We start from the raw sequence: 12633 nt of genomic DNA, 5'->3' as shown, positions 1-12633 counted from the left end.
GGATAACATCCCTCCCGGTATAAATCATTCTGCCCGGGGCATCTCAGGGACACGGGATCGGGATAACATCCCTCCCGGTATAAATCATTCTGCCCGGGGCATCTCAGGGACACGGGATCGGGATAACATCCCTCCCGGTATAAATCATTCTGCCCGGGGCATCTCAGGGACACGGGGATCGGGATAACATCCCTCCCGGTATAATCATTCTGCCTGGGACATCTCAGGGACACGGGATAACATCCCTCCCGGTATAATCACTCTGCCCGGGGCATCTCAGGGACACGGGATAACATCCCTCCCGGTATAATCATTCTGCCCGGGGCATCTCAGGGACACGGGATAACATCCCTCCCGGTATAATCATTCTGCCCGGGGCATCTCAGGGACACGGGATCGGGATAACATCCCTCCCGGTATAATCATTCTGCCCGGGGCATCTCAGGGACACGGGATCAGGATAACATCCCTCCCGGTATAATCATTCTGCCCGGGGCATCTCAGGGACACGGGATAACATCCCTCCCGGTATAATCATTCTGCCCGGGGCATCTCAGGGACACGGGATAACATCCCTCCCGGTATAAATCATTCTGCCCGGGGCATCTCAGGGACACGGGATCGGGATAACATCCCTCCCGGTATAAATCATTCTGCCCGGGGCATCTCAGGGACACGGGATCGGGATAACATCCCTCCCGGTATAAATCATTCTGCCCGGGGCATCTCAGGGACACGGGATCGGGATAACATCCCTCCCGGTATAATCACTCTGCCCGGGGCATCTCAGGGACACGGGGATCGGGATAACATCCCTCCCGGTATAATCACTCTGCCCGGGGCATCTCAGGGACACGGGATAACATCCCTCCCGGTATAATCACTCTGCCGGGTCTGGGAAAACACGACGAACACGCCCGCAGGATATATCAGGGCCGCGGCTTTCTTTACAGGCTGTTTAAAGGGTCAGTCCCACCTAGAATCAAAGTGAAGCAAAGACAGTGACTTGTTAAATCCGATCGAGCAGACCGACACCTGTAAACGCTAACCACATGTATGTATTGTTAAACGTGTAACATTTCCGTGTTAACCTTCTGGAGGCTCTCTTTATTTTTTATTTTCTTACAATATTTACCAAATGTCTTTTGGTAATCAGACTGTTTGGCAGCCCAACTGCACAGAGGAATCGTTCTATTTGTCCCGTTCTTTGCTTGCAGTAATCAGTCGTCCTCAGCCAGGCGGATACGCAGGACGAGCTGATGTGCTTGAATTCAGTGTTCCCAGAGAAATGCAACATTTTGTTAATTATTCACCACGTACAGAGAAGTAAAACCATCACGTTAACGAGTGTCGGATCTTTCGAAGGAGCGCGGGGCTATTTATTTAAAGGCGTTTAACCCTTTAGTGTGGCAATCCTGTGGTCACCGACAGGCCCCCTTGTGACGTGCAGAATATATGACCAGGGCAATATTTTTATATATTTATAAAATGTGTTACCAGGAAGTAATACAGTGAGAGTTACGTCTTGTTCTCACGCATCTCCTGGGCACAGAGTGGTTGGTTGGGGAGTGGTTGGGTGGGGAGTTGGGTGGTGTGGTTGGGTGGGGAGTGGTGTGGTTGGTTGAGTGGGGAGTGGTGTGGTTGGTTGGTGTGGGGAGTTGGGTGGTGTGGTTGGTTTTGGGGTGCGTGGAGTTGGGTGGTGTGGGGGGTTGGGTGGTGTGGTTGGTTGGGTGGGGAGTGGTGTGGTTGGTTGGTGTGGGGGGTTGGGTGGTGTGGTTGGTTGGGGGGTGGGGAGTGGTGTGGTTGGTTGGTGTGGGGGGTTGGGTGGTGTGATTGGTTGGGTGGGGAGTGGTGTGGTTGGTTGGGTGGGGAGTGGTGTGGGGAATTGGGTGGTGTGGTTGGTTTTGGGGTGCGTGGAATTGGGTGGTGTGGGGGGTTGGGTGGTGTGGTTGGTTGGGTGGGGAGTGGTGTGGTTGGGTGGGGAGTGGTGTGGTTGGGTGGTGTGGGGAGTTGGTGTGGGGAGTGGTGTGGTTGGTTGGTGTGGGGGGTTGGGTGGTGTGGTTGGTTGGGTGGTTTGGGGAGTTGAGTGGGTGGTGTGGTTGGTTGGTGTGGGGAGTTGGGTGATGTGGTTGGTTTCGGGGTACGTGGAGTTGGGTGGTGTGGGGAGTTGGGTGATGTGGTTGGTTTCGGGGTACGTGGAGTTGGGTGGTGTGGGGAGTTGGGTGATGTGGTTGGTTTCGGGGTACGTGGAGTTGGGTGGTGTGGGGAGTTGGGTGATGTGGTTGGTTGGTGTGGGGGGTTGGGTGGTGTGATTGGTTGGGTGGGGAGTGGTGTGGTTGGTTGGGTGGGGAGTGGTGTGGGGAATTGGGTGGTGTGGTTGGTTTTGGGGTGCGTGGAATTGGGTGGTGTGGGGGGTTGGGTGGTGTGGTTGGTTGGGTGGGGAGTGGTGTGGTTGGGTGGGGAGTGGTGTGGTTGGGTGGTGTGGGGAGTTGGTGTGGGGAGTGGTGTGGTTGGTTGGTGTGGGGGTTGGGTGGTGTGGTTGGTTGGGTGGTTTGGGGAGTTGAGTGGGTGGTGTGGTTGGTTGGTGTGGGGAGTTGGGTGATGTGGTTGGTTTCGGGGTACGTGGAGTTGGGTGGTGTGGGGAGTTGGGTGATGTGGTTGGTTTCGGGGTACGTGGAGTTGGGTGGTGTGGGGAGTTGGGTGATGTGGTTGGTTTCGGGGTACGTGGAGTTGGGTGGTGTGGGGAGTTGGGTGATGTGGTTGGTTTCGGGGTACGTGGAGTTGGGTGGTGTGGGGAGTTGGGTGATGTGGTTGGTTTCGGGGTACGTGGAGTTGGGTGGTGTGGGGGGTTGGGTGGAGTGACCCAGAGAAGAGGGGTTTAATCCACTGCTACACCTACACCCATGTATCAGAACCACTTGGTGTTTTTGGGTTCTGTAAGGCCAGCTGTATACTACACGGAGCGTTTTAGCTGTGCGTGTGCAGCTGCAGATTTTAGGGAACTTCCATAGGAACTGCCTGGGCGTTCTCCCAGTGCCAGGAGAGGATAGCAATGGGAAGTGTTTCTACGTGGAAAATGTTTGAAGATTTATTATGACACAGACCTGCCATGTGTCTGCCTCCATTTAACATCTGGAGAACACGCACTACTTTCCTCTCTCCACGCTCCACCCACTTCTGCACTTCGCCCTGTCCTTTGGGCAGTCATGTCTGTCAACCAGTGTTCCCCATCCGTGATTGCATGGTGGGGTGAAGGACGATGGAGGGCGGTGGGGGGGAGAGCAACAAAGGGAAAGCGTGTGTGTGTGTGTGTGTGTGTGTGTGTGTGTGTGTGTGTGTGTGTGTGTGTGTGTGTGTGTGTATATATATATATAAAAAATAGATTTTACCAGATTGGAGTCCGGAAAAAACGAGACAGCACACAGTCCAGTAGTTCCAATGAAGCTGTATTCAAAGTAACATGGCACCACCTCCAACGTTTCGGTCCACTCAACGTGACCTTCCTCCGGACTCCAATCTGGTAAAATCTATTTTTTACATGTGCATATGGGGCAAGCATCAGCATCTTACTATTGTTTACAGTGTGCCAACTGGGTGTGATTTTTTCATATATATATATGTGCAGTGTTCGACAAACCTATACATTTGCTCGCCCCGGGCGAGTGGATTTAACCCCCGGGCGAGTAAATATTGGCCCAAGCAGCACACATTTGGTACTAGGTGGCGAGTAGATTTTTTTGTGTGGCGAGTAGATTTGTTGGTGATTTGTCAACCACTGTATATGTGTATATATATATATATATATATATATATATATATATATATATATATATACACCCATGAAGGTTGAAACATGTCTGTGAGTGGTTTGACTTGCTTTGCTTTGCTAGTCCCATGCTGTGCCTATATATATATATATATATATATATATATATATATATATATATATATGTATATATATGTGTGTGTGTGTGTGTATATATATATATATGTACCCATGAAGGTTGAAACATGTCTGTGAGTGGTTTGACTTGCTTTGCTTTGCTAGTCCCATGCTGTGCCTAAAAGAGGTGTGAACGGCGATGCATTTACTTAAATGGGCTCCATGTGAATGGATATTCCAGGCAAAAGGTGACACATTGTGTGCTCATTTGCATGTCATTTCCCAGACTCCCTTGCTGCAGTGGGAGCACTGTATACTAGGTGATAATGGTTGAAAGGCAGGGGTGCAGACCTGTCTAAGACATGTGAATGTGCTCACAAGTGATATTCTTTATTGGCTATATGCTAACGGTGGAGGTTTTTTGTTGCCTTTTTCACCCACCATAACTTAAAATGGTGTGTGTGTGTGTGTGTGTGTGTGTGTGTGTGTGTGTGTGTGTGTGTGTGTGTGTGTGTGTGTGTGTGTGTGTGTGTGTGTGTGTGTGTGTGTGTGTGTGTGTGTGTGTGTGTGTGTGTGTGTGTGTGTGTGTGTGTGTGTGTGTGTGTGTGTGTGTGTGTGTGTGTGTGTGTGTTAAAGCCGCAATCAAATCATTGATACAAATCTCAAAATTAAACCAAGGAACCGGTAATCTATATATATATAAAACTGAGATGTTTGTCTGTGGGTTTGTGCTCGCTCTTATTGGCTGTCATTGGCTGTCAAGCCAGTCTGATAGGAGACAAGTAATAACAATCCCAGTCTGATAGGAGACAAGTAATAACAATACCAGTCTGATAGGAGACAAGTAATAACAATACCAGTCTGATAGGAGACAAGTAATAACAATACCAGTCTGATAGGAGACAAGTAATAACAATACCAGTCTGATAGGAGACAAGTAATAACAATACCAGTCTGATAGGAGACAAGTACTGTTTGTACTAACAGTGCGAGAATAGTAACAATGTATAAGGTTCTGCTATTGTCAGCAGAGAAAAAAATGTCATACTCATCAGTTAGTGAGTCACGTGTCTCCTATCAGCCTGGGATTGTGGCAAACTGACCCTTTCCTACTCTAAGGCTGAGCTCCGCGCTGAGCCCCTGCATCCTCCATGAGGATGCCTTTAGAGGGGCTCACGCGAGCTTCCGCAGGCGTGCTGAGGCGCTGGATTTTTCAGCCGACAGCCAAACTGTTTTTCAGAGCGCTGTCGGCTGAAAACATCCAATCAGCGCGGAGCAGCGTCAACATCACTGCGCCGGGACGTCGGCGCCGTGACGTTGACGTCGGTGCGTCGCGGGTGATTGGCCCAGTGACGTCACTGCCCCGCATCCCTCAGTCTCCCCCCGCCTCCCGATCGCGCCCGCTCCTCGCCTGCATGGGCATGAAATCGCGCAGATTTCAGCAGGCGAGCCTCAGCGTCAGCGCGGTCCAGCCCTGACAACCCCTCTATGGCCACACACACACACACACACACACACACACACACACACACACACACACACACACACACACACACACACACACACACACACACACACACACGTTGATATAAAGTTATGGGATTCCCCCCCAAAGGAAATTTGGATTAGATCAGAAATAGGCACAGGAAGGAATTCTCAATGTGTAAGCTTGGTGTGCGCAGCACGCCTAAAACAACAAACAAAGGGAGTGATACAACACCAGCCCCAGTTTCTAGGTCAGATAAAGTATAACGCTATCGTATTCCTAATATCCTGCTGTGCGAGGAAGTGAGCCAAAACGGGCGATGCAGAGTAATGTTACAGGCGGGCGATGCAGAGTAATGTTACAGGCGGGCGATGCAGAGTAATGTTACAGGCGGGCGATGCAGAGTAATGTTACAGGCGGGCGATGCAGAGTAATGTTACAGGCGGGCGATGCAGAGTAATGTTACAGGCGGGCGATGCAGAGTAATGTTACAGGCGGGCGATGCAGAGTAATGTTACAGGCGGGCGATGCAGAGTAATGTTACAGGCGGGCGATGCAGAGTAATGTTTCCTGTAATGTTACAGGCGGGCGATGCAGAGTAATGTTACAGGCGGGCGATGCAGAGTAATGTTACAGGCGGGCGATGCAGAGTAATGTTACAGGCGGGCGATGCAGAGTAATGTTACAGGCGGGCGATGCAGAGTAATGTTACAGGCGGGCGATGCAGAGTAATGTTACAGGCGGGCGATGCAGAGTAATGTTACAGGCGGGCGATGCAGAGTAATGTTACAGGCGGGCGATGCAGAGTAATGTTTCCTGTAATGTTACAGGCGGGCGATGCAGAGTAATGTTACAGGCGGGCGATGCAGAGTAATGTTACAGGCGGGCGATGCAGAGTAATGTTACAGGCGGGCGATGCAGAGTAATGTTACAGGCGGGCGATGCAGAGTAATGTTACAGGCGGGCGATGCAGAGTAATGTTACAGGCGAGTGATGCAGAGTAATGTTACAGGCGGGCGATGCAGAGTAATGTTACAGGCGGGCGATGCAGAGTAATGTTACAGGCGGGCGATGCAGAGTAATGTTACAGGCGGGCGATGCAGAGTAATGTTACAGGCGGGCGATGCAGAGTAATGTATTGATCTTTTGGTATGTTTGAATATCAAAAGGTGTATAATTCCCCCCCCCCCCCTCTTATCTGTGTGCTGCTAATTGACCAACTGGAACAAGCTGATTTATTGGGGAGCGGGGAGGGTCATATGACTGCTTTAGCTGTATAAAACCAATACCCCCCTGCATTTGCAGGAACTGTATTGGCATTATATAGTGAACTTTTTAAGTGAGAATATATAGTTAGACTATAGTTTGACTAGAGGTGACTGGGGACTTCATCTTTCTACTAACTCTTCTACACAAGGCAACAAACGGTGAGCTACTCTGACCAAACTATGACCGTTCTGTATGCTTGTTAGCCTGCACAATTTAACCCCCACCCCTTTACAACTTATTTCACTACAGCCTCACCCAACACTGACTGCACACAACTACCTTCTGCACTACTACTACTCAGCCCACTGCATAGACCCAAGCATTGCAATGCAGAAAAACATTTGACAAGGATAAGGCACACCCCTGCTGTTTAGTCTGCACACACTAGGCTCAAAACAGCTCCTTGCAGCACTGCCTACCTCTGGCATAATGAACCTGGTATGTACCTCAACTTTGTTCTTTCTCGTGGCCTCATGGAAATATTACTCCCTCTATCCACTACAAACTCACCCCTCCTGGCCCACGCCCAACGTCACCATACACTCTGGATTACTCAAAAGCCTTGCATTATCTACTGAATGTTGGTGGAGAACCCTGAAAACCGCTCACCAACCACCGCACACTCAAATGGCAAACATCATAAAGTAACATCTTGCAAACAACTACTCAAATTTCTACTCATACTATTACTCTCTTTAACAGGTGATATTGAACCTAACCCAGGCCCTCCCATTTCAGCTCTGTCCCATACTCCTGAGAATACCCCCTTCAAATTCCAAAAAGGCCTATCTGTCACCCATATAAATATCCGGAGCCTGCTACCCAAACTGGATGAACTAAGGGCATGGTGCCTTATGAATAAACCAAAAGCCATCGTTCTCACAGAAACATGGCTAACCCCTAAAGCTACCGATGCAAATATCGCCATTCAGGGATACTCCATTTCTAGGAGAGATAGGTCAAAGAGAGGAGGAGGGGTGTTATTTTATATTGCAGACACATTATAATTTACACTGTTAAATTGCCCCCCAAGCCCACCCTCTTTTGAAATCCTAGTTGGCAGAATCAGCCTCCCCTTTTCTAAGCCCATCTTGCTTGCTGGCATCTACCGCCCCCCTAAAGCCCCTCTACAATCCCTGGCTGATATCACCCAGTTTCTTGGCTCCATTTCCTCTCTGAATGAGAAGAGTGAGCTGCTAGTTCTTGTGGATTTCAACTTCAATTGGCTTGACCCTAAAAACCACAAAATCCAGATACAACTCAAGTCACTTAAACTATCGCAACTCATTTCCCAACCCACACGGACAAACCTGAAATCTCACAACCATTCCTTGCTAGACTGGATTCTCTCCTCAAACCCCAGCAGAATCCAATCCTCTGGCATCCTTCCTGACACTTTCAGTGACCATGCAATAGTGTACTGTGTAAGGAAAATTAAACTGTCCCAATCAAGCCCTCAAGTTCTCCTCACTAGAACATTTAGAAACTTTAACCCACAACAGTTTCTGGCTACCCTTACCAACTGCCCTTGTACAGAATCGATTTAATTCCCGACCCTGATTCTGCGCTCGAATATTTCCAATCCGAGTTCTTAAAACTCTGCGATACCCATGCTCCACTACGCAAAATAAGGGTACGGGGGGTCACCTTCCATGGGTTACACCTGACCTTATAGCACTCTACCAGTTCAGGGATGCCTTGTGGAAAAGCTACAAAGTAACTGGCACTACCAAGGATCTCAATCACTACAGATGCATGAGGAACATGTGCACAAGGCAAACAAGGCATGCAAAAGCACAATATTACTCTGACAATCTCCTCCAGAATACATCAAACCCAGCTAACTTCTGGAAGGTTATCAACAATATATTCCAGCCTCCTAACCATCAACAACCAAGTAATATCACTAAGGGGGATATTACTCTGACAAACCCCACTGACATTGCACATGCATTCAATGATTACTTTGTGGGGTGCGCTACTAACTTATTAGCGAAACGCAACACAAACCACAAACCTGAACCTAATCCTGGGAGTAACCATATAGCCCCACGCTCCACCAACACTGCCCACAATTTTCAATTTGGCCCAGTATCCGAAGAGGAGATTACACAAGCGCTCCTCAAATTAAAACTAAGCAGCCAATGTGGACCTGACATACTACAATCTAGGTTCCTAAGACTTGGTGTCCCAGCCATTGCCAAACCAATTGCTTCCATAGTCAACTCTATGCTGTCTGCAGCCATATCCCTAAGACCTGGAAAAGTGCCAGAGTTGTCCCAATCTTCAAAAGTGGGGACAAAAACACTGTCTCAAACTACAGGCCAATCTCCCTTCTCCCAATCCTATCAAAAGTCATGGGAAAATGTGTCCACTCCCAATTAAACGATTACTATACCAAGACAAATTTCCCTAGCCAATTCCAATCTGGCTTTCGCCCCAAACACTCCACCGTAACTACCCTGCTAAAAGTTTGCAATGAAATCCAGTGTGGAATGGAACGGGGACAACTCACTGGTGCAGTATTCCTAGATTTTGCAAAGGCTTTTGACACAGTTGATCATGCTATCCTGCTTAACAAACTCCAGTGCTCTGGAATAGGGAAACATGCTTTAAACTGGTTTCAGTCCTACCTATCAGGTAGATCCCAACATGTGTCCATCTCTGGCTCTAACTCTAACCCCCTGGATATCACCTGAGGTGTCCCGCAAGGCTCTGTTCTGGGGCCCCTACTCTTCTCATCAATGATCTTCCCACAGCTTGTAAGGAAGCCTCAATACACATGTATGCAGATGACACAATTCTATATGCACACAGCCATAGCCTCTCTGACCTTCAACACATACTTCAGTCTGACTTTTTGAGACTCGAAAACTGGATTTCCCAAAACAAACTGTTTTTAAACACTGACAAGACTAACAATGGTATTTGGGACCAAGACTAAATTTTTTTTTTTAAATTTTCAACTTAAATTTTTATTGGGTTTTACAAAGCATATAATGTGACACATTCCATTGTTCGGTATCGCAGTACCCACAGTTTTGATCCTTGACCAACTACATTTAATCACAAGACTTGACAAACCTGACCTACATGACTCGGACCGGACAACAACAGGGACACACAAAAGGGGGAAGGGGGGAGGGGGGCAGAGTGGGACGGCCTTGAACTGGTAACATGAGTGTTGCATCCTCGACTGCTCTGATTCTAATGGAGTCTTCTCAGAATTAGCGGCTTAGCAACTCGGTCTTCCTAACCCATGGTGTATCCTACCTGTCTTCTAACGAGAGTGCGTGAGTCTCACCCCGTCACCGGAGAACGCATGCAACGCTATTAATGCAGGATCGGGCCGGCATGTACCCCTGGGATGTCTATCTGAGCAATCCACGGGGCCCATACTTTGAGGAAATTTGAGCCAGAGTCCTTGACCCAACTGGTCAGCTGTTCCATCTGGCAAACGGGCCAAATTCTATTCCGAATTCTGGGGGATAACTGGAATTTCAGCTTGTTTCCATACTGCTGCGATCTCACATCGTGTGGCGGTTGCGAAATGTGCAACCAGCTTGTGTGCCGCTTTTGGCAATCCCGGGATTCGTCTGCCCAGAAGGAACAGCCGCGGATCCAGGGGGATCTCCAAGTTGAGGATCCTCTGTAACCATTCCCTAATGTTTTCCCAAATCGGGACCACCCTCGGGCAAGACCATAGCATATGTTTTAGATCCGCTGATTCCCCACACTGCTTTGGGCAGAGCGGCGAATGTCCTTTAACAAATTTAGATAGTTTAAGTGGGGTATGATACCAACGCATGAGGACCTTAAATGCGTTCTCCTTTAACGTGGCACAGACCGAGCTTTTGGCTGCAGCCTGAAGGATATGATCCCAGTCTTCGTCTTCTAGTGTCTCTCCTAATTCAGTCTCCCATCTCGTCACGTTGTTGAGTCAGGGTTCGTCAGTCTTCCCAGGACAGATCACTTCCATGTACATCCTAGAGGTCAGTGTCCGTGTGTCCATTCCTCTAGAACACCTTTGCTCAAAATTCATTCTTGGAGGTCGAATTGGGAATTTATTGTAAAAAGCTCTGATCTGGAGGTATCTAAATAATTCTGAGTTTGGCACTCCTTTCTCTGATTTAATTTGCTCAAATGTTTTAATAAATTTGCTCCCCTCCAGATCTTTGAGTCGTTTATAACCCGACTGAGACCAGATTAAAAAGTTTTTACTAAGCATCCCCGGAGCGAAATCCGGATTCTTGAATAATGGGGTCATTAGGGATTGTTTGGTGGTAAGCGTATGTCTAAATTTGGAACTCCCCCCTACCGCCAGAGAGTTCGCCATGGCCTGAAGCAGCATCTTTATTGTGTTTCCACAACAAGACTACATTTTTAAAGCTTCCAGTGACTGAGCTCCAGATCAGAACCAACGCCAAACCCACCCTAACTCCTGTTACTAGTTTTAAATACCTGGGCATATGGTTTGACTCCCACTTAACATTCGGGATGCACATTGATACCCTGACATCCAAAACCTATGCCAAACTAGGTGTACTTTACAGGAACAAATCCTCCCTAAGTCTGCTGGTCAGAAAGCGTATCGCAAAGCAGATGCTGATTTCAATTATCGACTATGGGGACATAGTATACGGCTCAGCACCCCAACCCCACCTTAGCAAACTTGACACCCTCTACAATTCAATTTGTCGTTTTGTTCTCCCATGCAACTACAACACACATCCCTGCGAAATGCTCAAAGAACTAGATTGGTCATCACTCGAGTCTAGGCGCAAAGTTCACCTTTCCTGTCTTTCCTTCAAATACTTTCTGGGCAAGCTACCCAGCTACCTGAACAAGCTCCTCACCCCTACCACATGCAGCACTTATCCTCTGAGATCTTACTCCAAAAGACTGTACATGGTCCCAAGGCTCAACAAAGTATCCGGCCGCTCCAACCTTCTCTTACCGTGCACCCCAAAACTGGAACAACCTACCGGAGACTCTCACATCCACCACCAGTTTAAGTTATTTCAAAACTAAGACTGTCTCACATTTTAATCTGGTCTGTAACTGTTTCATACGCCTATAATATACATAGTCTCTAAGTGTGCATGCAATATATTGTATATAATGTATATATAGAATGGGGGGCATTAAGGGGGAAGGAGGGGTGTTGGGGATGATTAGGGAGTGGAGGATGGGGGGCATTGGGGGGAGATGGGGGGCATTAGGGGGGAGATGGGGGGGCATTAGGGGGGAAGGAGGGGTATTAGGGAGGGTAGGATGGGGGGCATTAGGGGGAGATGGGGGGCATTGGGAAGGATGGGGGGCATTAGGAGGGGAGGACGTGCCTTATAATTATAACGCCTCCCTGTTACCCCCGCCTCCCTCTCTGCATGAGGATACTGAGCTGCAGCAGAGAGCAGAGTCCGGAGCTCAGGGACACAGCAAAGGTACAGTATAGTGTGTGTGTGTATCATTGTATGTTAGTGTGTGTCTGTCAGTGTGTGTGTCAGTCATTGTCAGTGTCAGCGTGTGTGTGTGTGAGTATCATTGTGTGTGTGTGTGTGTGTCAGTGTTAAGAGTCCTGAACTCAGGGACACACAGCAACTCAGCAAAGTTATAGTGTGTGTCAGTGTGCGTGTGTGTATATCATTGTATGTTGGTGTGTGTCAGTCAGTGTCAGTGCAAGTGTCAGTGTATGTGTGTGTGTGTGTGTGTGTGTGTGTGTATGTATCATTGTGTGTGTGTGTCAGTGTCAAAGTCCCGAACTCAGGGACACACAGCAACTCAGCAAAGGTATAGTGTGTGTATAGAATATATATATATATAGTTATAAAATAGTATGTATATAAGATGTATGTATGTGTATATATATATATATATATGTGTGTGCATATGTGTGTCTGTGTGTGCATACGTGAGCCCATTCATGTGTCTGTGTACGTATATGTGCCCATTCATGTTTCTGTGTGCATTCATGTGTCTGTACGTGATTACGTGT

The 12633-nt window shown here is 48.2% G+C and overlaps 1 protein-coding gene across 4 annotated transcripts in view; it reads left to right on the top strand.

Moving 5' to 3' along the window:
- Positions 1–3428: 3428 nt before the first annotated feature.
- The window catches only part of HSD3B7 (hydroxy-delta-5-steroid dehydrogenase, 3 beta- and steroid delta-isomerase 7), a 50658-nt gene continuing 41453 nt past the window's right edge, over positions 3429–12633 (top strand). Inside the window, exons 1-2 of one of the 4 annotated variants that reach the window (XM_075584402.1) lie at positions 3429–3520; positions 12031–12082. In XM_075584402.1, coding sequence (XP_075440517.1) covers positions 3461–3520; positions 12031–12082 — 112 coding nt within the window. In that variant the 5' untranslated portion in view covers positions 3429–3460. Of the gene's footprint in view, positions 3521–12030; positions 12083–12151; positions 12429–12633 lie in introns of those variants that run through there. The other 3 variants (XM_075584401.1, XM_075584399.1, XM_075584400.1) reach the window with 3 other exon arrangements.

The sequence above is a fragment of the Ascaphus truei genome, unplaced genomic scaffold (genome assembly GCF_040206685.1).
Source record: "Ascaphus truei isolate aAscTru1 unplaced genomic scaffold, aAscTru1.hap1 HAP1_SCAFFOLD_570, whole genome shotgun sequence".
NCBI classification, from domain to species: Eukaryota; Metazoa; Chordata; class Amphibia; order Anura; family Ascaphidae; genus Ascaphus; species Ascaphus truei.
Note: the sequence above shows the minus strand (reverse complement) of the source record. Positions and strands in the feature narration are given on the sequence as shown.